We start from the raw sequence: 24470 nt of genomic DNA, 5'->3' as shown, positions 1-24470 counted from the left end.
CATCTATTTCAACATCCTGTAACATTTGTTGATGTACTGTGCCTTTGTGGGTTTTGTAATGTATTTTAAGCACTTTGTTAAATTTAACTCAACTTCCAAAATCACATGTGCTGTGTTAGAGGCAGTGTGTATGTTGTATGGGAATATGCTGATGTAATCCTTATTTGTTAACTTCTAGGATCAGGATCTTGTTAAAACCCTGAGTTGTTTAACTATGATAATCACACCTGTGTTTGCTGAGGTAAGTGTTGGTGTAAAAATCTTCTTTGAAAGTATTAGCCAAATGTCTAATAACTTTCCTGACTTTTATCTTTTTTGGTTTGCTCCTCAGCTCAAGCAGCAGGACACAAATAATGCTAACAGAAAGAAAGCAATTGAGGAACTTGAGAAAAGCATCAATGTGGCAGAAGCAGCGTGTCCAGGGATCACAGATAAGATGGTGAAGAAACTCATGGAGAAATTTCAGAAGTAAGTAGTTCAGTGATAAGGGAAAGATCTGCTGTGTCCAGTGCTTTAAACCTTTAGCTTTGTAGTTATAGGTAACACTTCTGTTTGAGACTTAAACTAATAGTAACAATTTACTGTATCTGGTCTTGAAGTGCTGCACCTTTACTGTAGTTGCTATATCTTGCTGCTTTAATTTAGCCTGCAGGTTTCTCTTAAGCATATTTACAGGCAGTAGGGGAGACAGAATCTTTTTCTTACCTCTTTCAGGAATGTTTTCTTGAGAATGTCACTTCTGGTGGGTTTTTTCCTATGAACCATTGAGATGAAGGCACATACTAGTTTAGTGATGCAGAAGTATTTATGTGCTGTTTACCTCACTGAAACAATATAATTAACAATTTATTTTTACTTGCATTTTTTATCTGTAGATTTTCTGTTAATGACTCATCCTAAGAAACTTCACACAATTGACTGCTGTATCGTATGGACCCAGTGAAACCCACCAAAACTACTTCAGGCTTGGCAGTGCTTAGCTCATGAGCTCCTTGTGCCTTTTGGATCTTTGCAACATATTGATGGTGATTGAAGATTTGAAAGAACCTACTCAACTATTTTGTGGCAGTGCACATGGTTTTATATTTTCAGGAAATTATTTTGTAAAGAACAACTTTTAATATTGTAGTTTCACCCATTTAATCTGATAAATGTTGAGGTGCAGTTTTGCTTTTAGAAATAACCATTACTTTAGTTAATAGAATGTTCAAGTACAGTATGTTTTGATGCTATTTTGTTCCTGTACGTGGAGTTGTACAGCTCTTTTATATTCATGAGTTAAACTTTTGTAAATCACTAACAAGCTTCAGAGAAAAGTAGCTTTTTCACAAGCATATTCAAAACATGTAGTGGCAAGGGTATTGCTGTAGCACCTGCTTCAACCAGCATGAAAAACAAACCTGCAACAGTATCTCTTTTAATTCTGATTTGGTACAGTATTTTAGGCAGCTCTATGATTAAATATATTTGAGAGCAATATGTCAATAGTTTGCAGGTGATATGTAGCAACAGGTCTATCCTGATGTACAGTCTGTGTATTACCTTTTAGAACAGGTTTTGAAGTAGTAACTCAATCTTACATCATCATGGTAGGAAAATTTAGAGCAATACAGTTGAGGGGGTGGGGCTTTTGGCAATAATGGACAAAACCTGAAGTCCAATTTAACTTAATTTAATTTTTTTCCTCTGAGTATACATGCCTGGGTGGAAGGGAGCCAGAGAAGCCGAGCGTCACATGTTACATACCTCACACGCAGGTATCGGTGTAACACCAGCGTTCTGTTGTGGTGGTGTTGTTTCTCCTGTAATATATTTATACACATTTTTGTTCTGAGATACATTAAATACCATGCATCAACATAATTTGTTTATAATTCTCTGAAAGTGTATTTTAAATATGTATTTACCAGTTAATATGCAAATACCTGAGTTATAGATATTCTTTCACAAAAAGGTAGTACTGTGCAGTACGGAGTGATTTTTTTCATAAAAAGTAGGTAAGACTATAAAGTTGCTTTCAGTTATATATTTATGGTACTGCTAGATGGGTAATCTCTTCTGTTGTTTTGTTTTGATTTGGTTTTTTCCCTTTTTCAACCCAGTATGTATATTATGCTGAAGTTTTGAACTGGGGTTGTTTTTCAGTATTTAGCTGTGGAACTGTTGGTGTAAATTTATTTTTGATAAAGGCTGAGTGTGTTTATTTTATGGTTCAGACCTGCACATTTTGTTTTTGCACAAAAGTAATTTTAATGAATCTGAAATTTATCTGCCAAATATTGAAAAAGTAATGGTGTGCAAGTAAATACTGCATTTTTCCTCAAATGTTGCCATTACATCATTTTTATATAAAGGACACTCGTGAGAGATGGTGGTTAGATATGCCAAGGACAATTATTTTCAATGGTGCCTACACTGTAAAAAAATTACTTTTAACTCCTTGTTTTAATTTTAAAAAAAAGTTTCTGTTTAAAACTTTCATCTGCTATATAACTGAAATTGAATTAGAATTTATATCTGAGAAAAAAGCCTGGAAATAGTTTTTGAAAACAATAACGTTATGGATTAAATAAATATTTTTATAAATGTAAAAGCAGCAAAAGTTGTAAATACAGTTGATCTGAAGCTTTACAAAATAACTGCATCACAGAAACAAACTGTAGTGCTCCTCTAGCTTCTGTAGTTGTTAGTCTTGTAAATCTGTTTATAGATGAGGCTCATTTCAATGTTTTTGGGGGTTTTAAATGGTTTAAAAATAAATATTTAAGTTCCGCAAACTTTCATGAGCTTTGTTCTGTTGTGCATCATTTTTTTCTGGATTTCAACAGCTGTGCAGAGGTGTGGATGTGTCTGTCACAGACTTGTGTTCTGAGAAGGGTGTTCCCTGTGTGGGTGCTTTGCAAAGCTCTGGGTGTCCCACGCGGTCCTTGTGCAGAGGACACCTGCCAGCTGCTATGCCCCAGGGAATGGATGGAGCAGTCCTGGGGTTCTGTTTGGTTCCTTTTCTAGAGGGGAGACCCCAGGATGTGTGAGCTCAGACAGGTATGTCCAGCAGTGCCACCACGGCAGCAATGTCACAGCTCTGACTGCCTTTGGCCTCGGTATGGGGCTGTGAAGGGTCACAAAGGCCTGTGCCACAGCTCCCTCAACTTTGACCTTGGCACCCTCAACACAAATCTCACTTGAGGGAGCTCCATATAAATTTTTCAGAATTAAAAACATGTTTTTACTTCCATGTCACTTCCCTTAAGGTGTTCTTTTTCTGTGAGAGTCTGAGGGAAGAGCTGATGGGAATTCCTCCTGAGTTTCTAACTGGTGGCTCTACCCTGTTGACACGGGATCTTTAATCTGTGCAACTCCACTAATAATTCTGGGTAGGTGGGATTAGCAAATGACACAGGAAATTGGAACGTGACATGTTTGAGATACAACTGTAATTAGTTGCTGAACTATGGTGCCTTTTCCTGTGGAATGAGTGGGATGTATACCTACCTCGTGGGACAGCATGGGAAAAACTCACCCACGTGTGCAAAACAGACTCATTCTCATGTAGCACAGTCCATTCAAGAAGGTTTTTTTCACTGTGCTGCATATGCCTGAAGTCTCTGTGCCTCGTATTTTATAATTAGCTCCTAAGAAGGGATGTCTGTATTGTTGGTTCCAGAGCAGAGCTGTCTTTTACCCAGGTGTTAATTATTGATGAACTGTGTAACTTAATCAGCAGTATTCTGTTGCTGGCAGATACCTAATGGAAAGATAGATCAAAATATTAATGCAGGATCCATCTTCTTGCTCGTTTGGTTTGCCAGGCTTCCTGCTGTAGATTGAGAAGAATTGTTGCTGAAGTAATCTTACCAAAGTAGTCTGAATTGCAGAATAGAGAAATGTGTTTGTTCTTGATGATGATGAGTACTTTATCAATGCAACCATTCTTTAAGCCCTTGGTCTCTGACCCCTCTATTCATTTCTGTGCAGTCAGTGTAGTGTCATCACACCTGCTCTTGCCTTGGAATGTTGACAGCTGAGTAGGAGAATGTGTAGGTTTTAATGTGTTTGCACAAAGTTTAGCAATTGTTAAAAGTCTGATTTTTATCACGCTGTTTTATGACTTAACACTGGAATAAAATTATTTTCCTCTTTGAAAAGTTTTAGTGGTATGTATGTTGGCTTATTTCATAGCTTTATCTATTTTGTCTAAACCTTTATCTGTTTTATATAAACCAGTTACTTCTCTCTGAATGCACTGAGTAGCTTAATGTTTTCACAGTGACACTGCTGTGCCTTCTCCCCTTCAATAATCCTTTTTGCAAGGACTGTAACAGTGTACATTTTCGAGGTACTGCTGTTTGTCTCTTACCACCAGCAAACCAGATCTTTCCACATCCTCTCTCCATCCTTCTTTTTTCTTCCCTAGGGAAACACAGTCGCTTCAACAGATGTCCTTATCTTGGGGGTGAATAGGGCTGAGGAGGGACCGAGGGGAAAGACTTGGTCAAGGGTTGTTTCTGTTGTTCTTTGACAAGTAAGCCACTGCTTACTGGGATTGTTCCTTAATTTTAGTCAGTCCCAAGAAAGTGGCTTACACAATGAATTCAGCTCGGAGATGTCAATTTGTGTCTCTTACTGACAAGCTGCTTTGTGCTCTGCTATTGTTGACCATGTGTAGGATGTGCTGAGGCACAGTGCTCATGCTGTGCCCCAGTGCTCCCTAGTCCGTGGAAAAACCGAAAAATAGTTCCAAGTCCTTGTTTCTTCCTCTCGATGCTGTTTTCCCAGCATAGTCTTGAAGACCAGACCTGGCAGTTCCTGAAGATTTGGGCAGGGTGTTTGTACTCATTTCTCATGGTGGGAAGATGTCTTCTCTGGGACATGCTCAAGGTAAAGCTGACCTGGGCCAGCCCTCACCTGTGTATCCAGATGCTTTTGAGGAGCTAACAGGGATTGTAGGATAGATCCCAGGGCTGTGTGCAGCCTGTGTTTGAAATACTGCTGTTTTTTTAACCCTCTACCAAATTGTGCCCACACACTGCCATTCTTAAATGTTGTAATGAATGGTGATTCAAAGCTCTTTCCAAGGTACAGAGCTTTGGGAATGGGGAAGAAACAACCCTCTAGCCAGAAAGATTACCCCTTTTTTCAATAGAACATCTGCCAGAGCAGCATGAGGGATCACTGCAGGTCATAGCTTCAGCACAGGGTAGCTAGGAGAAAAACCTTAAAATGTACTCACTTGGGCTAATGCATTTCTTTGGGCAACCAACCAAGAATGTGGCCGTTTCCAGCAGCGTTCAGGGATCTCCACAAGTCTCCCCAGTTGCTGGGACAGCACAGGCACAGAGGGAGCTAGGAAGCAGAGCAAGAGAGGGAAACCAGCTCCTTGGAGCACTGAGGGCTGCCCAGGAACTGGGGGGCGCAGGGCAAGGTGTGCTGTGGGGGTGCCTGCAGGACTGGGGAGTGCAGATTTCACAGGGCAGAATGAGGAACTGAAAACTCCTGTGTGAACAACTGTTTTTTATTGTCCACCTTCTAAAACAAAGGACAGCAGAGTGCACAGGACCATAAGCCCGCTTCTTTTTGCATTTTAATCTATTTTTTTTGTCCCAGCTTCCTTGTTTCTGAAATCTTTCTAGCAGGGCTGCAGTGGTTTCTCCACCGTGGATTTTCTTGGCTGTCCCTCTGCTTACAGTCATGTCCTACAAAGACTTACAGGGTTGTTCTTAAAGAAAATTATCAAGATCCTCCCATAAAATCTTAGGGAGGTGTCATCATTCTCAAAATTTCTCACTAGATTTAATGTAGGTTTAGGGTAATAGTAAGTTTTTGTAATAAAAGTATTTCCAAGAAGGTGCCTGTTCCTTTCCTACCTGCTCCTGATATCTTTATCCTGGTATCTTTCTCCTGCTGCTTAACTGAGGACTGATTTGGGGCAGTAAAGGACCCCCAAAAACCCCCTTATGCATCTCTCTCCCTCAAATTTAAGCAGAGCACTGGGGTACTGGGGCTGTCACAGTGCTGCCAGGAGCTGATGGCTGATGGGCTTAAGCAAAGCACAGCTCTACAGTATGAACCCACTTCTCAGTGCTCACCATGGAGTGCTTCTAAAAGCTTGACAAGTGCTGCTCAGATGTTTGTGGGGAGGATAATCCATTAAACTGTCCAGGGAGAAGACAGCCACACAGCCTTCTCTTTGAGTACCAGGTGCCCCCTGCAGCACTGGAGGGAGGTGAGGCAAGTGGAGGAGATGGGCTCTGTGCTGGGGTTTTTTCCCTGTCTGCATGGCATCAGCTCTAGAAGCAGCCTCTCATGAACATCCTGCTCCTCTCCAAAAAGGCCTGAAACACCCTCCCTCCAGTGTGCTTCCCTGCAGCTGGGAAAAGCAGCAGCTGAAACTATTCTGTGAGAAGTCTCTTTTTCTCCCTCCCCCTCAAAGAAGACTCCAGCAGCTGAGCTCCAAGCATCATTTTGGGCAGGACATAAGGGCTTAGCAGGACTTTAGGCGATCCCTGGCCTCTGTGGTTGAAGCAAGACTCCCCCTCTCAAAGTATGGTGGCAGAGGCAAACCACCTTCCAAGTGTGGTACAGGGGTACACACCCTGATGTCCATTAACACATCCTCTATAGCTAAGAGCACTCACACAACACAATCCCATCAATGTTTCATAAGCTGTAAGCAGACCCGCAAACAGAGTGTCACCATTCTTTGACCCTGGGTCAGCACCAGCCACCTTTGCTCCTTCTGTCTGGTGTCAGGCATCTAGGTGAAATACTTGGAGGCCCCTCTGGAAACCCTCTCTTCAGCAGTGCTGGTGGCAAAGGACACCTCCTCATCCTCCTCATCCAGTTGGAGACTGCCCGAGGAGAGCCGCACGCGGGCCATGGGTGAGCGCAGCACGCGGCCGTACAGGGAGCAGTAGTCAGTGGCCAGCAGGTCCGAGTCAGAGTCACTGGACTCAGTGCTGCTGCCCAGGTAGCGCTCAGTGGAGTGCCGTGGCCGTGGACCCAGCCCTTGCTGGGCTGGGACGTGCCAATAAACACCCCCTTTCTGGCTGCTCAGTGCGGGGCACGGCCCCAGGGGCCTGAACTCGGAGCCATAGGTGAAGCAGATGGTTTTCATGTCTGACTGGCTCCAAGACCGCTTGGGAGGCTGCTCCTGAAGGCTGTAATCGAAGGAGTGAGCCAGTGACCTGTTCTTCCCCATCATGCTTGTGCCCATAGCTGTGCCTATAGCCTCACAATGGAACTGCCCAGCCTGGGTCCCACCTGGGCTCTGTCGAGGGGGTTTTGCTGCTACGGGGCTGTCTGCACCAGCCTGTCCTGCTGTGTCCTCACCAGAAGCTGGTACAGGGCATGGAGACTGCAGGGCCCTGTCCAGATAAAAGAGCACTGGCGGGGCCGGGGCCACCATGGGCAGGGGACAGGGTGTATCCATGTACACCAGCGGCCGGGTGCTCACCTCCCGCATGTTGCCCACAGAGGTGCTTTTACTGTTCCCAGTGAACTGGTGGTGGGGCCGAAAGGATGTCAAGGGATTCGTGGCTCCGAAGAAGTCTATGGGCTCCCATGCCCGCTCCATCTCCAGCTCAGCGTAGAGCAGGGGGAAAGCAGACGAGCTTTTGGAGTGGGGCAGGAAGGTGGGGGATGCTTCAGTCTTGGAGTGCTCCAGCTCAGTGGCAAACCTCACCTCCATGGTGGAGCTCTGACGCTGGCTGTCCAGGGTGGGCTCAGAGGCATGCACTCCATTGGCGTGGTACGAGCCCCGGCTGCCATAGGCCAGGCGCAGCTCCTCTACCTGAGCGGGGCACAGAGGGGTGGGTGCCAGATGGGTGCCCAGAGCAGGATGGGAAGAGAGCACCCAGAGCTGAGGGTCTGGCTTGGCCTGCAGCTGAGCTCCTCCAGCTGGGCCAGCAATGCCAAGACCTCAGCACGGAAATATTGTTGATGCCATGGAGACTTACCTGCTTTGATACATCTGTCAGAAGGTCTGGGGAGGAGCGGCACTGCCTCTCATTGTAGTGGGATGTGCAGTGCTTCCTGCAGTACAAGAGCATGGGTGGATGTATGGCCAGGAGGGTCCTTCCCCTCTTCCCAGTCCCCTCAGGCAACTGCCCCCACTCCATGCCCCCAGTACCTCTCAAAGGGCAGGCTCTTTATCTTAGCCTTCCTCCCGTGCTCCAGCAGCTGCCGCTGAGTCCTCCCACTGCAGCATGGAGGGAGAAATGTGAGCAGCACCATCAGCCCCAGCCCTGGGTAGGCCTTGTGCCCCACATGAGGGGATGCAGCAGGACTGAGGCAGGGGTGTCTCCAGGAGAAGTAGCTGTTATCACCCCCTCGGATTCAGCCAGGGCTAACATAAAGGAGAGGCTCAGAGACATCCCCAGACCCTTCCTGGCCCCAGCAATTCAGTTTTCCCCTGGGAATTTACCTGTAGCGGAAGCTGGAGCCTTTGCTGCACAGAAGGGCTTTGGGCTTTGACTTGGGCTCTTCAGAGAGCCTGAAGAAGGCATGGTACTCCACACATGTCTTCCAGAAGGCCTTGCAGGTGTCCCGGCTCGCCATAGTGAACTCCAGTGTGTCCTTGCACAGCGCCTGTGTGCCAGAGACAGGACAGCCGGTGTCAGGGGCACGGGACAAGCTCTGCCATTTGCCCTCCTGAACCCCTAAAGGGTCATGTGGGCTGTCAGTGGCTCCAGGCAGTGCACTGTCACATCGCTGGGGACACAGGACTAGCACATGTCACACTCAAGGAGAAGGAGCATCACCCATGAGCAGCAGGAATGGATTTTATGCAAAATTGGGGACTTTGTGTGGCTGACCTTCCATCCACAGCTGTCTGCTTCTGAGCCCAGCAGCTGCCTGTGGCGTGGTACTTACAGAGATGTTTGCATGGAGCTTGATGAGAAAATGCTTCCTCTTGAAACTCAGTTTGCGAATTTTGGACCAGTTGAAGGTGTTGATCTTTGTATTGCCCTGCAAGAACAAACACAGCAGTTATAGCTGGATGGACCAACCTATAAATACAGAAATGCAGTGGGCCAACGCCTGAGCTCACAGGACACTGCATGAGACTCCAATGCAGCTCTTGGACCTGCTGGGGTCTGGAGAAAGGGTGTTGGGATTTGGTGTTGACCACCTCATCAGCTGGCTCTACAAGTAGAAATTGAGGTTCAGGGCTTAACTCTGCCTGCTGAAGCTCTTTGCAAAACTCCAGGATGCTAAGACAAACCTCAGAGAGGTCAAGGCAGGGAGTCCTATCTGTGCCAGCTCAAATGTCATGGCAGAATCACCCCTCCAAAGAAATAAGATTCTCCCCTCCCTTGCTGGGAAGTGTAGCAGTGCTCAGCTCACCCCCACACCTTTAGACCTGCTTTAAGCAGGCTGCAAGCACATTTCATCCCGTTACCATTTTGCAATAAGTTAGATGCAGCTACAAAACACTGTCATGGGAGAACCGGGATAAATTGTGTTACTCCACTCTGTGGCACCAGGACTCTCTCAGCTTTCTGGGAGAGCCCAGATTTTAATGGACTCACAAATGCTCTAAGCATGCGTGAGGGGCATTTATGGCTCTGAATAAATAACCGGGTCTGGCAGCACTAATTACAAACAGCAGACCCACAGCTAGGTTTTATGTTTGGTTTATTTTTCTTTTTGCTGTGACAAGATGTTCCCAGGTTGAAATCAGCTGGTGTAGGAGCAGAGCACTGCCTCGTGCTGGCTACGAGGAAGTCTGTATTTACTGTGCAGTTCGGCTGTGATTACAGTGTGATGTAATTGCACAGACGTGGGAGGCTATTTTTGCTGGAAGATTCCACGGTGAACACATGTGACAGAGCCATGGAACATGTGCTCACACGGCCACCACTCTCATGGGACAAGGGCCAGCAGAGCTGGGGAAGGTTCAGTGACACACAGTGGGTGCTGGGGGACAGTGGGGCTGAGCCCCACAGCCACATCCCAGAGCATCACCTTCACCCCCGAGGTCTGTGGAACACATGCCCTCTTGTAGGATTTGGGAGAGTCTGGAGCACTCTAAGCGGAGAAGGGTCACCCCCAGCTGGAGAGGCCACCCCGCCTGGGTGCTGGCAGCCACCCCTGAACCCCGGGGTCACCTGCAACACCAGCACTCCCATGTGTGTCACAGCCAGGTTGATCTGTGTCCCCTCGCCGTCACTGGCGGGGTGAGGGCGGATTCCGTACATCTCCAGCTTCCTGGCCACGTCCAGCAGCTGAATGTCAGACTCGGCAGGCGTCTTCCCTCTGGAGACACGAACGCACAGGAAGCAACATGAGTGAGAAGGCAGATGCTGAAATGGGCTGAAAAAAATGCCATTTTGTATGTGCTGGCATCACACCCACCCCACTGCCCGCCTTGCCTGCTGATGGGAACATCCTGTCAGCAGACTCCATCAGGGGATTTGTGTGAATGGCAGTGGTATGGAGCAGCCCTTACCTGTGTCTCCGGTGGTAGTGCATGATCTTGTTGTCCAGGTACTCCTGGTTGGGCAGGTACCTGTGTGTGGCCAGGTGCTGCTGGTCTGTCTCCTCATGGAAGTCACCCACCTCGGCTTTGGGGACACAGGGAGAGCATGGATTAGACTGTGAGGGGTCAGTGCAGTGGGAACCCCTGGCTACACAGCCAAAGCCCGTCCCCAGGGAAGGGACACTGTCCCTGCAGGCACTTGCTTGCCCTTACACTGCAGCAGGTGGGAGATGATCAGCGCCGTGCTCTTGTCACTGCAGGGCAGCCGCCCCTGTGCCAGGTCCTTCTTGATCTGGAGGGTGAAGAGGTACCTGTAGAGAGGGACAGGAGCATGCCCGGGGGGAACTGGGTGCTGGGCTGAACCACGAGGGCCATGCCTGTTCCCATGTCTCAACCCATGGGATACGCGTCCACAGGGTCACAGGAGGAGCATGCAGCCCCTGCAGAAGGCTGCAGCTGGGCACCACCATGACCAGTACATCCCTGTACATTGAAATGCTCATTAGTAGATTTCAGAATTAACATTCCTTTCTGTTTTGGAGGGCATTTGCCTCTCTTTGGGCTGACGTTCTGCAGAAGCACTGTCTTGGTTTTATTCTTAGTCCCTGTTTGCAATGCTTTCTCTAAAATTGTAAGAGCTAACAATGTAATTTTTAAAAATAAAACTGAAGTTATTCTTTCAGATCACAGGTTGAGGCAGGAGCTGGACTGAGCAGTCAGACTCTGCCCAACTGCTAAAGCATTTGGCAGTAAACAAATTGCAGCCTCATAAGACAGCTGATCTTTCAAGTGGACTGTGTTTAAAAACAGAGGATCAAGAAAAGATATCCTCTGGTTTTGTTCTGTAAACAGTATACTTAGGATACTTAGGATAATCACTGCTCACAGACAGTCTGTGGTGGATAAAGAATTAACACACTGCAAAAACACAGAACTGTGTGGTAAGAAAGTAATAAAACAAGTGCTGTACCTGGTCAGTTCTTCTCTCAGGTGGCCAGGGTCCACTGGGAAAAATTTCACCATAAATGTGAAAAGAACCTCCTTAGGATCTTAAAACACAACATCTTCATAAGTTTTCTTTTACATGTCTATTGAGAACATTTACAACTCTCTTTACACATGCTGCCTCCTTACAGAGTAAATTAATCTGGACCCTTACAAACTTACAGACTGCCCCCCATCCCCAAAACCAGCCTGCCCAGGCCCCCAGTATTACCAGTGGACAAAAATAGGGATTTCTATATCTAAAGAGTACTAAAGAGAAAATGCCCCAGCAATTCTTTAAATTGCAAAAATGCCTGTTGGGAGGGGGTTTCCATGAAATGGTGCCAGGGAGCATGGCCAGAGCCTTGGTGTAATTGCCATCACTGAGGCTGTGTGTTAAACTCAGCCCTCCAAACACTTGAGGTGCAACAGCTCCCATAGGAGGCTGCTTGGGCAAAGGTTCTTTGTGGGATGAGTGAGAACAAGCAGCCAAGCCCAAGGCCAAGTGCGTGGTGGGAGGGAGGCAATTATGCAAGCACTGACTGCCACAAAACACCCAGAAGGCACATGGTAAAGGAAATAGGTGCCTGAAATAATTCCAATTGTGGTGCACCCAGAAAGAGAAGGCTCCTTATCAGGCTTTCCTCTTTCAGGGAAATTCATGCAAACACTGTTCTGCAGCCTCCCCATGGCAAAGACTGGGTTCATGGCCTCAAGCTCTCAGTCACCTCCCAGCCATTGTGTACTTGGGGAAAATATTACAGGGATGGAAAGAGGCCTGTGCTGAAAGGGGCACTATGTTAACACTGGTCAAGGCCATGGTAGAGGAGGTCAGGAATTCAGGTCAGGCTCTGCAGCATCTCTGTGGGGCTGGGGAGGAGTGGTAGAGCCTGCGGGGCACAGGGGGGAGCCTGCCTTACGCAGGTGCCTGGGCTGCTCTGAGCTGCAAAGGGAAAAGGAGGGCATGCAGGAGCAGCGCCTGTCACACTGCCAGCATGGCCATGCAGGCACTCAGCCACCCCTGCTCCTCTGCCAAGCTATCAGGTTATGAACAGCTCCAGCCTAAAAGGGTGCAGATACCAGATTGCAAAGGCAGTGGTATTTCCACGGGATTTTGTATGGACTGAGGTGTCCTTGCAAACAGTCCTGCCCAGCCTCACCCTCTAAAATGAGCTCAGGTAAGTGCTGGAAGCTAGAGATCCTGTCCCCAAGCAACAACATTGCATGAATGTGTCTGTGCTAGACTGTCACTGGTAGTCATTTAGAAGAATTCTATTCTTGAAATACTTACTTTTGACTTGCTTTGTTATGGGTTTTAGTGGTTCCAACCAGACCTGAAATGAAGCAGTGAATAGCTGGGTGAATAAACAGCACAACCGATGGGGAATAAAAGTCGCAGCACCATGGTGGAATGCAAAATGAAACTGTTGGCCAGCTTGGCTGCTGTGACAAGTGTCCTGCTGGGCAGCCACACAGGGATGGCTATGGATAGACCCCATGAGCTGTAGATATCACTGGGGCTTGTGATGCCCCTCCTAACTCCCATCTTCAAGGTTTTTCTGCCATCATACCAAAACTTTCTATTTAAGTTCTCCATTTGGAATTTCAGGGAGGTGCTAACAATCCCCCAGCCATGCAGGCGATGGCTGCTCTGGGGCCCTGCACTGCTGGCTGCACTCACCTGGTTCCCAGCCTGGCTGTGAAACTCCAGCCCGAAGTACTCCTTCTCTGCAAGGTTGAGGTGGTTGCAGGTGAGGTTGAAGAGTGCTTTCCCACAGGATTTTTGCTGGCAAACAAACACAGCACAGAAGCAACAGGTTAGGCAATGCTGATAGCAGCCATGATGGGATTTCAGAGAGACAGGGAGAAGCTTCAGCTCCCTGCCTTCAACCCCTTTCCTGACCATGTAGCAGCAATACCTTACTCAATAAATGCTGTTGTCTTCAGCATGTACAATAGGACAACTGCATGCTGTGTTCCTTGCTTTTGGAAATCAGATTCCTTCCCATCACTTCTCTCCCTTATTAACGTAAACCAGAAAGGAAAGCAAGAGAAAAGAAACCTTGTTTTGACTCACTGTTTGCAACTATCACTGCCTGGGCAGTTCTGTCCCTGGCAAACCAGTAAGTGATCCCCAGGACCAGCACCTGCCTGAACCAGGGACAGCCATGGCAAACGTGCTTAATTAAGAGCCAACAGGAGCAGACCTCAAACATGTGCAGTGAGTCCGTGTGCCCCAACAACCGGGGATGAGCTGCTATTATGGTTAATGGTGATTAACAGCAACAGGACCAGAAATCCTATGCCATGGGCTCTGAGTCATCCGTGAGTTTTAGCAATATGAATTTAGTGGCACTACATGCTGATAAGGGAGGCCAGGATGTAGTTATTCCCAGTAAACAGAAGCACTTGGAGGGTGTTTTCTTGACTTGTTGCCGTGCTGTATGACACAGCTGGAGAACAAACCAGGAGACCCCTGACTCTGGAAAATGCTCCAGACAGCACCAAAAATTAAGATGGCAGTGACCCACCCCATCAAAACCCTGATATGCCTTCATCAGTTTGTCAAAAGCAGACCAAAAAGAAGTATGGGTTATTGCAAAAGCAAGCTGAAGCAGAGAGGCCAGGTTAGACAGCTGCTAAATTATGGCATTTTGGGTGATGGAGGGGAAGACAGGCTGCAGCTCCCTGTGGCAGTGGCTGTTCCCAGCAAGGACTGGAGGGACCTGGCTGCTGGTGGTGATGCGCACTAATAACCACCTTTCAGGGCTTCTTCTGGCATAAAATTGCTGTCTCTGTGCTGAAAGGCTGCAGAAAGGTGATAGCGTAATAACAGCACTCGTTCTGCAGCACTCCTGGTTCTCCTCAAAATTACTGGATCACAAGGGTAATTAAAACAACTATAAATGTTTATTTCCAAGCTAGCATTTTCTAGCATGAAAGGCCTTGGCCTTTGTTAGGCAGCCAGGAAGGACAAGCACTACTGGGTTATTACCTACCATATGTCTGCTGGGAGCAACCCACTCTGCTCCAAGCCCACCACTACCCAGGGCAAGCACCATGGGACAGGAACAGTCCCAAACCCAGGAAAACCTGCTCACTGGGAGACACAGCCCTGCTGCTGCAGGGGCTGCTTTAGAAGCAGCCTTTCTCTTGTAGAGGGTTGCTTGCAGGTGTCCTGTCCCGGATTTTGGGGTGCTGAGGCCAGTGCTGCCTCAAGCACTGGGGTACAGTGATGCTCAGCAGCATCAGCCCTGCATTGCACCAAGTGAGAGAGGTGGGTGCTGTGCTGGAGGAGCACAGTGCAAGGCAGAAGCATGACGTGTGGGGCTGTTCGTCCCATGTCCAAGCCTACATGTGCCTCAGAGAATGATGCAGGACCAGGTGAGCAACCACAGGCAGAAACCTCAGAGTAGAAGGTGAAAATGAGAGGCTGCAACCGGCTCCTCCTCTCCTCGGTGAAAGCATCTGGGACTGTGAGCAGAATCAGAAAGCCAGAGGCACTTCCAGAGGTAGATAGCAACATGGGACACACACACGCCCCTGTCCCCAGAGGGACTCTGGCAGCACCTGCAGTCCAACGGCAAAGCCCCTATTTGCAGCGTTCCCCATAGGACAAGCTGCTACACCCAGGTCTGTAGTTTAAGAGTGAGCAACAGCTCGTGGGATTTGGTGTGACCTTTTCCCACCACCCTGGGAGATGCCTGCCCTAACAGGTGTGCTGCAGCCAGCACATGGTGTCACGCACCAAAAGCCCTAAGGCTCCCTGTGCCCTCGCTCCTCTGCCACCAGCCCCACACACCTCCTTGTCAAGGAATTTCCAGCTTTACAAGGGACACATGACCACAGGAGACTCTGTCCTTCACTCAGCCTCAGCAACTGGTTTTTCTGGGCTTGTTTGGTTTGCCTAGCAGCATCCCAGGCTCAGCCATGGGGTGCTCAGCAGGGAGGACACAGTGGGGACGTTCAGAGATCTGCCAAGCCCCTTCCTTCCCCTGCCCTGGGGGCTCAGACCTGTCATCCTGGGAACCAACTCCAGTGCTCAGCTGAAAGAAATCCTGGGAACTCAGCAGTCCCAACTGTCAGCAAGGATGCAGATGAAGGCAGAAGCCTTCCTGGGTCAGCATCCAGCACCAGGAGAGGAACTTGTCCTCATGCAAAGCAGCCTGGAAATGAGACCTTGCTGCACATGCCAGCAGCTGTGACACCCATGTGAGGCAGGTAGAGATGTTTACACTGAGCATGAGGTGCAGGGGGAATCAGGCCTGCCGTGTTTTCTCTCTTTTGTCCTTTTCCCTTCCATTATACTGAAGTACTTCACATTCAAAAGAGCTTTCTAAAGTCAGAAGGGGTTTAGGAAGAGTTGCTTAAAATATCTGCTCAAAACTTAGCCCAAAGCAGTCCTTTTGTACTGGAGAAGTCACTAATTCAGCTATTCATTTGTTGTACCCACACAGCAGCAAATGCATGAAATGCCTAAAAGGGGTTTCCAATACCATTGCATGCTAAAAAAGGAAATGACCAGGAGTTCCTCTAATGGAAGCGATTTGCTGCACTAACATGTTGTGCAGAGCTATAGTGCTGTGTTTCAAGCAAATAAGAAAACAGAGATGGAAAAAAATGCAGCAACATTGTACCAGCAGCATCTTTTAAATTGTGTCTCACTATGACCTGATCTAATCAATGGGGGGAGGAGGAGAAGGCATTTTAAATTGACTAGTCTCATTTTTAAGCTGTCTCCTGGACTAGGATAGATTAATTAAACTAAATCAAACAATTTCCATACTGTATCAAGGGATGGAATTGCTTTATAATCCACTTTTTTGCAAAATACTATCACAAAGAAATGGAGCTGTACATCCAAGAGAGCAGTTTTCAGGCTGTGCTATAAACCAGAGAACAAGGACCATATCAGAAAAGCAACAAAACTTGAAAAAAAGCCTGTTTTGTATTAAACACTCTGGTCCCACAGGAGATGCAGGTAAGTACTAGAATAAATCTACTTGAATTAGCTAATTCAATTAGCTACTGTGATTATTAAACCCTAACCAACAGTAAATGTGCAATCACACTTGTAAAAAGATGCTTCCAACACACAGTCAAGACATATCTGCTTTTAGTTATATCTATACACATATGCATAAATCTAACACCATAGATATTAATACCTAACATTCTAAACCCAGTTCAGAGCTACCATTTGTTAAATGTGAATTATTATTCACAGTGTGTTGTAGGACACTGCCATGCAGAAAATAAGATACAGCTGAGGATTTTTCCTCAGCTATTCACAAAACCACACAGTTTTCTTTTTCAACTGAATGCCCAGGAAGAGATGTGTGCAGATGTTTCTTGCCAGGGATAGCTTGGACAAATATGCTATTTTTATTCTGTTCCCAGACTTTACTTTCTTGCTGAATGTTTACCCTGGCAACCAGACAAATGAGAGAACTCAACACTTGTCAAGACCACCACTTCATATTAACTGATTTACTAAAGATGACACCAGATAAGTAAAAGCCATTCCTCCTTCTTCATAAATAATGCCAATAACAGAGGAGCGTAGGAGTGTGTTGATACCAAAAAACCACTTACCAATTAGTATTATAACCTTTCATTTTGAATTTGAGATTGGTTTTCTTGTTTGTTTGCTGGTGTTTTTTTAAAGCTGAAAACCAGAAGCTATAAGAGACCATGCAATTATTGAGAGCAGCAATGACTTATTAATTAACACCAAAAAACCAGTAAGAATATGATACCCACTTACATCAACTACAAAGATCTTCTGTGAATCATCCAGGAACTGAACTTTCAGGTGCAGCATCCTCGAGCATGCAGCTGGGTGTGCGGCAGGCACGGCAGTTCTAGCGGTGTGAGCCAAGAGCTGGGAAGGAAGCCCTGACTGCTCTTGCACACATAATTCCCTCTCAGCTGGATGGAGAAGGCTGCAGTCACAGATGTGGAGTAGATGCTGGAGCAGACAAGCTGACTGCCTAAAAACTAATTCAAAAATACTGCAACAAACCAATACCTACCTTGGTTTAAATGTCACCACTGCAATAAAGGATGTTTTCTGCCTGTGAATTATGGGTGTACTAATTAGGGGGAAGATTGGCAGTAATGGGGCTGAGATAAACACTGGGCTGGGATAAACAGCTGGTAGTGAGCAATGCAAGGGCAAAGCAACCCATGCTTGGTACCACAGGGTTAGGGGAGAAGAGCTGAGCATCTCTCCTGCCAAAGTCACCCAGCAGTGAGTGTCACCTTTGCTCTGCTCTAGTTAAGGCGCACTGGGAGAGCAGCTGGCTGGCCGTTGTCCTGGCTCCATGGGGTGGGCAGATCATGTCCTGTCCACTGAGCGATGTGTCGATGGGCTGATGTACTTCACCAGAGAGTGGAAAATGTTTCCAACTGGACTCAAAACCAGTTGTGAGTCCTTCCTGGAGAGGCAGAGGATAACCTGCTCCTAATTCCCAGCTCACATCCTGGTTGAGCAGCTTAGTGAAGTCTCATAAGCCTTTGAGACAACCTGGTTCCCAATTCAAATCTGAAAAGCCCATGTCCCCACTCATCAGCTCATTCTCGGGGTGCCAGAGCCAGCCACCCACCCTCAGACCCCCAGGCTCAGCCCAGGCTGCTGTGGGCAGCCTCGCTTCATGTGGTGGTGAGAACACTTGTGCTGCTTCTCTGCCCCAGGTGCTGCAGGGCCACGATGAGCTGTCTGACCCCCCTGGCTCCTCTCACCCATCAGAGACCCCCTCACTGAGCTTCTGAGTGAAAGCCGCCTTTGGGCAACAGCCCCCATTTTCAGAAAGAAATGCACTGAGCCGTGCCAAAGGCAGGCACTGGACTGTCATAGGGGATCATTATTGTTGCTGCTGGAAAAAGTCACAACCACACATGACCCTGTGGGACCCAGAGTGATAGAAACACAGCTTGGCAAATCAAAAAAGCTGCATTTAGAGCTCCCTTGCCTGCTTCTACTGAAACTTCCACTGTAAGTCACTCCAGACCATTTGCCATGGCCTCTCTTACACTTCCCTAATATTCCTGGGGTTGTCAGGACAGACACTGTCAGAGCAACATAATACCTTGTCATCTCTGGTGCAGAGAAAACAAACAGAGGTTTTATCCACAGAAAAAATGTATAAGTCTTCTGCTAACCAGGACAAAAAGGAGCCTGAAAGTCAAAGCCAACCTGCTGTTCCCTGCAAAGCTGCTCCACAAAGCAGATGAGTCCATCAAGCTCCACTACCAGGATGGGATGGCTATGGCCCACATGCCAGCACCACGTCAAGGACCAAATTTCCAGTGCTGCACGTGGCCCTGGGGTCTGAGCTCTTTGTGTCAGGAGAAGGGCAGCATCACATACAAACCATCCGGGGGGGCTGTGAGTGTACTTTCCCTCTGCAGTTTAAAATGTTTGTGCTGTCAAACATTGACAGGCACCAAGGAGAAGAGCAGCTCTCCTGAGTGGCTCCCACATCACAGGCACAGCTCCGCACTGGGAGCACAGCAGGGACACTGGACTGGCAGAAGGGATGTATGGGGGTGCAATAGAGGACCCCCCAAAGCCCAGAAGAAGCCAAGTCTCTCTGCTACAGGCTTTCCTGGCATGCCAGGGGTGCTGACCCTGGATTCCACAGATGCTGTTAGAATCTGGGCACTGGCCAGTCAGGTTGTGGGTGGCAAAAACCAGTTTATTTCACTACCTTGCTATGAAGGAATAAGGCTGTGTTGGGTCAAACAGGACCTCTGACCACCTAATAAAGCTATCCATGGACACAGCATGGAGACAGCAGCAGCAAACAGGATCAAACTACATAAACAAGAACTTTTTGGCATAGGATACTAAAGGACAGCAAGAAGACATGTGGAACAAGCAAGGTTTCCTTGGGGCATGGAGATTGTTGCTGTCCGAGCAGAGGAGAAATCTATTTTACCCCCATCTATCTCCTTCTGGAGGTGACTTGGGGGCCAGCCAGAACAGCACACAAGGGGAGCACCAGGAGTAATTCCAGCTCCTGGCCTGAGCCAATGCCAAAGTCCAGCCTGGTATGTATGTCCTCCTTATCTGCAGGGGCAGGGAATAATGTGAAAACAGTGCAGGAAAGCACAGAACCCATGAAGGGCAAGCGCAACCATAGTGGCAGGTGGGGAGAGGATCCCAAGCAGCAGCACCAGAGCATGGTGGGGCCTGAGCAGCAGCATGTTGGAGTGAGTTCTGCTTCAGGGCAGCTTGCTCAGCCAGCTCAGCCGTTGTTTTTAAATACTCTGGACCTTGCTATCACCATCCTGCATTGCACCAGCTCTCCCAGGAAGGACCTTCTTCCACTGAGTGCATATGACCCCGTATTAGGCCGGATGCATTGGCTCAGGGTCTTCTTGAGCCTCTCATATACCCTGCAGCTGGCTGGGATGGACTGAGCAGAGCAAGAAATAAGAACTCTCCTTCCTCCCAAACCGTATTGCCCCTTTTTCCAAGGAGAATACTCACATCGATGTTTGGGGATTTCTCCTTTGATCCCTATTGGTGTTGGAGTGAGGGCAGCCCACAGGACACGGCAGAGAGCTGAGCACTGTAGCTACACCCTGCAGAGCCTCCCAGAATGGTGAGCCATTGTCACTGGGCAGAGAGTGAGCGAGTTCAGCTGCTGTTCTGGCTTGGGCCTGGGTATGGGTAAGGAAATGCCCCAAACATCCCCACTGCCTCCCCAGAGAGGAGCAGGCTGTGAGAGAAGAAGCTCTGGGAGAGAAGGGACGTAACATGTTACCCCAGCATCACTGCAGCTCTGTGCATTGCTGTCCCTTGGGCTTTGCCATGTTTATCTTTAAATTGGGTTTAGAGGAAAGGAAATGAAAATGGATAGATAAAGTCATTGAATAGCGATCTGCCAGGGGATTTTAAACTGTCCAAGAGGCAAGAACCCACACCCAGCTCGTTGCTGAGCAGAGAGAAGTGCACACTCAAAATGCCAGACAGGACTTGCCCAGGTAGACTTTAGTCACCTGTGATCTTTCATACACTCACATTTCACCTCCTCTTCCTCAGCTGGAGCTGCCAGGAGAACATCCACGTTCCCTCCTCACCCAGGCATAACTCCCCCAACTGCAGGGGCAGGGAGCAACCCACCTCTTGGCTGCATCACTGAGAGCAGGCTCTGGCACAGCCAAAGTCCTTCTAAACAGCTCCAGGCTCCCACAGGATATCCCACCTGGTTAATGAATCCAAGGCATGGCACCGACACTGTAAACAGGAACATTTCTTTCCAGAATAGGGTACCTTCCACATTCCTGATGCCACTCCAGGAGGAATGTCTTCACTCTCAGCTGAGGTCCCAGCTTAAGAACAATTGGTTTAAACTTTTTATAAAATATACCCCTAAAAAAGTATTTTCAAAAAACAAAGCCTGAAAAAATTGAGTTTGTTTAGCTAAAAAGAGAAGAAAGGAACAACAATCACCTGATTGACGCAGGGCAACTCCAGAAGAATGGATCAGCTGTGTTCCCAAGCTAAAGAGAAAATGAAGATTTGCTGGAAATTGCAGGGAGGATGTGAGTTAGGTCCTAGGAAAGACCCTTAAACTGTGAGGCAGAAAAAATACCGGAGCAAGCTGGAAAAACTAGGGTTGTGCCTGTTAGGGACAGTCCAGGGACATGGTCCTTCCTTTAAACCTTTAACAATGATCATTGTTTTACATTTACTCCACAAATCACATTATATCTTCAGCATATCTCAACAGTTAGAGCTGACTCGTCATGTCCTGCCCTTCTAAAAACTTCTGCCCCAAAATTATTTCTTGACTATAATAAACAATGATACATTTACATTTTCATCAAATTTTGCTTGCCAACTATCTGACATCACTGTGCTGAAACTCATTACTCATAAGTAATCGCTGGGAAAACGGAAATAATTGCATTTTTTTATTTTGTGTTTTGGTGGGTTTCACCCATTAGCGTCCAACTACAGGATAAGACTTCTCTGAGCAGCATTTCGGTATCAGAAGGTGACATTATGCAGCAGCGTTTTCCTCTCAGGTTTGTCCCAGTCCCACCCAAGGCAAAATTAATGAAAAATAAATCTCATGCCCAAGAAATAATAGAATAAAAGTAAATCTTATTCTTGTGATTATATTTTTATTTCAGCTTCAGCAGCTAAGGTAAGTGGCTCTTTTTACCTACCTGCAATAACAGAGTAGGAAATCCCAAATAACCTTGATTATGCACTAGACGCCAAGCATAACTGCAATTCCAGACACCTGAGAAAAATTAACCCTAAGTGGAACCCTTTGAAGTCCCAAAACCCTGAAATAAAAATTTATTTCCATTTCTGTTCTGTTTTCAACCTGTACCGCACAGTGTTTGACTCCCAGGGCCGGAGCACTGCCACACTCTGAGCCATACCACCCCAGGACAAGCCACTTGTTGTTTCCACGCTCCCTCCCGTGGTGTTGATGGTGCCCCACAACAAACACAGGACAGGACTCGGTGTGCAGGGATAAGCAGGTCAGTCCAGCAATCACACATTCCAGCATGCATCCATGGGCATTGCTGACTTTTCCTCCTTTTTCAGATTTTACATGCTATGTAAAAACTGTTTTCAGGACTGCAGAAGGCAGCTTGCTGTAAGTAAATACAAATGACAACACAAGCTGTAGAAGAAACTAAATACCACCCTGACTCTGGTGATATCCAGATATCCACTTTATCTCATTTTTGATGTGCCAGTTGCACTCTGTTGTTGGCAGAGCTGTATAAAAAGCACCCTGTGATGTCTAATTCAAAGAGGTCAAAGACATGAGAAGGCAATTTACGCAGCAAGAGAAAGCCCTCATAAATGTATTGAATCAAAGGAGCACTGATGCCTCCAAGGGACTTGGGCATCGCACAGCATTCAGTGATTTCCAGCGGGGGCGATGCACCTCACCACACCTGTGTAGCAGTGCACAGCACTGGGCTGGTACCTTTATTTTTTGCTGTCCTTTATTTTTTCACACATCGCTGAGTCACTTGCTAAGAACTAAGAAGGATCCTAAGCCAACAGCTTTGTCTGCGGAGGATGCCAAATTGAGTCTGCAATGCCAGGTGAAGAGGCTGAATCCTAGTGGAAAGGATAGAGTTCTAAGGAACTATACTGCTTATTTTCATGACAGATGTGGTTTCCCTCTTGGCTCAAGACAAATAACTCTGGTTGAGTAAGCCTTGATTACATCTAGACAAAGAAACACACATGTTCTCCAGGTACCTCCAAGGCCAATGGATCAGACCCATTCCACCATATGGATCTTGATCCTGAGTTTTATTAACACTTCCCTCCCAGGTTGCCCCTCAACCCCCACTCCTTTTTGTCCTTTTGTTCTTCCTCAAAATATTCTTATCACACTTCAGTCCCACCAGGGTGCATCAAATTCCAGGAATACAGCTCACAGCAGAGGGAAAGGCATGTTAAAGCCACTCTTCACAGCAGGCAGTGTGGAAGACAATAGAGCAGTATCCACCTGAAGCTGGGAGTTTGGTACTTTTGTAGTGATCAAAGGTGATCCCCACTTCATGGCTCCTCTTCCAAGGCCTTCTGGCAGGTAGTGGCAGCTACAAGACACACATATTTCCAAAACCAGGAAACATTACTACATTGTGACTGTCCCAGGGTCTCAGGGGTACATTCACAAAATCTTTCTAGATTATTAAACTGGGCCCCTTGATGGAGCCATTTGGATGGCCTGTGATCCTGTGCTGACAACGACTTCACAGGACAGACAGCTGAAAGGAAAGGAAGGCAGCTGGACACCCAATCACTTCTAACCACAGCCTGACACTGGGCAGGCCCTGCAGCTAAAATCTTTCTTCCAACCTATTAAAACATCTGTATTACTGAGATTAGACCTAGAGCATTTAGCAAGGCTGTGCTAATTCCTGGAACAACAAATGGAAAATAATGACAGGATCAGAAATGTGACTGTGGTCACAGAGATATGGCGTTGCAAGGGACTTTATAGAGATCCCATGTGACAGCCCAACACACGAAGGCAGGAGCTACATACGCCTCACACACTCCTTCCTCCAGCAGTGGTTATCCAATACCATCTTTGAAAATCCTTCACAATCCTACATAGCTGCAACTTGCTCCAGCAGTTACCTGTGCTCTGTGAGCAGCTTTCTCTCTTTTCCAACATAAATCAGCTTTGCTGAAAATTCAGTTAATTCCTTCTTGTTTTCCCACAGGAGCCAGGCTGTCAGCGATTACACAATCATTATTAATTTGAAGAAAAAGGGTCAAAGATCTATCCCAGCAGTAGGATGAATCCCATGCTGATGATTGATCATCCCATCTCCCAGTTCCCAAAAAACAAGTAACCCTTAAGGAATGCCACAAACAGCGAGTGTATTTTCTCTTTTCTGGGCTGACCAAATAATTTAAACCTAATGTCAAGGTAGATCTTCTAAGGACATAAAACTGTATGAACTAGTCAGCTTAGCGGCAGGAAAAAAGAAACAATTTCTGGAAGAGCCAGAAATTTCCCAGAAAGCTGATTGTTTGCTTTACTGAGTTGCAGTTGTAATCAATTAAACCTTTCCGTAGAAGCATGAGTCTTAAGACTGAACAAGTTACGCTGTAGTTTCACAAATGTATGAAATACTAATCCTTTTCATAAGTCTGAGAATTTTTCAACTTTGTTATTTAAGTTCTAGTCCACTTATTTGTTTACATGCAAGAAGTCCGATTTCAAAATTATTGTACAACGCTGGTGCATCTGATTCCAAGCAAGTCCAAGCACCTCAACACCTCTAATATACCCTTCCCCATAGGCCCCAGGAGGGAAGCGCTACAGTTACAATTTTTCTTCCCAGGCAAGAACAATTGAGGTCATCCAGTGACTGGCAGTCTCGTGGAGTCTCAAATCCCACGCAAGCCTCATTACTAGAAATATGCTTAAGAGGAAATAAGGCACTGCTAGAGAGCTGTCACAGCACACAGACTGAGCCAACAGAACACCAAGGAGCA

At 47.0% G+C, this 24470-nt stretch overlaps 2 protein-coding genes across 3 annotated transcripts in view; one reads left to right on the top strand and one right to left on the bottom strand.

Moving 5' to 3' along the window:
* The window catches only part of STK26 (serine/threonine kinase 26), a gene marked incomplete at its 3' end in the record, with an annotated part of 37189 nt that extends 34406 nt beyond the window's left edge, over window positions 1-2783 (top strand). The window contains exons 10-12 of one of the 2 annotated variants that reach the window (XM_082289471.1): window positions 179-241; window positions 332-468; window positions 876-2783. In XM_082289471.1, coding sequence (XP_082145597.1) covers window positions 179-241; window positions 332-468; window positions 876-900 — 225 coding nt within the window. Of the gene's footprint in view, window positions 1-178; window positions 242-331; window positions 473-875 lie in introns of those variants that run through there. The other variant, XM_082289472.1, reaches the window with a different exon arrangement.
* A 3402-nt stretch (window positions 2784-6185) lies between these two features.
* On the bottom strand, window positions 6186-17288 carry FRMD7 (FERM domain containing 7; the record flags this gene model as incomplete). Its single annotated transcript, XM_082289161.1, has 12 exons — window positions 6186-7789; window positions 7956-8031; window positions 8129-8197; window positions 8423-8586; window positions 8872-8967; window positions 10110-10257; window positions 10451-10565; window positions 10694-10791; window positions 11451-11529; window positions 12756-12798; window positions 13146-13250; window positions 17232-17288. The coding sequence occupies 12 exons, from the start codon at window positions 17286-17288 to the stop codon at window positions 6755-6757; spliced, it is 2085 nt and encodes a 694-aa protein (XP_082145287.1). The 3' UTR covers window positions 6186-6754.
* Between the last annotated feature and the right edge of the window lie 7182 nt (window positions 17289-24470).

Source organism: Coloeus monedula, assembly GCF_965178545.1.
Source record: "Coloeus monedula genome assembly, chromosome: 12".
In the NCBI taxonomy this organism is placed as follows: domain Eukaryota; kingdom Metazoa; phylum Chordata; class Aves; order Passeriformes; family Corvidae; genus Coloeus; species Coloeus monedula.
Note: the sequence above shows the minus strand (reverse complement) of the source record. Positions and strands in the feature narration are given on the sequence as shown.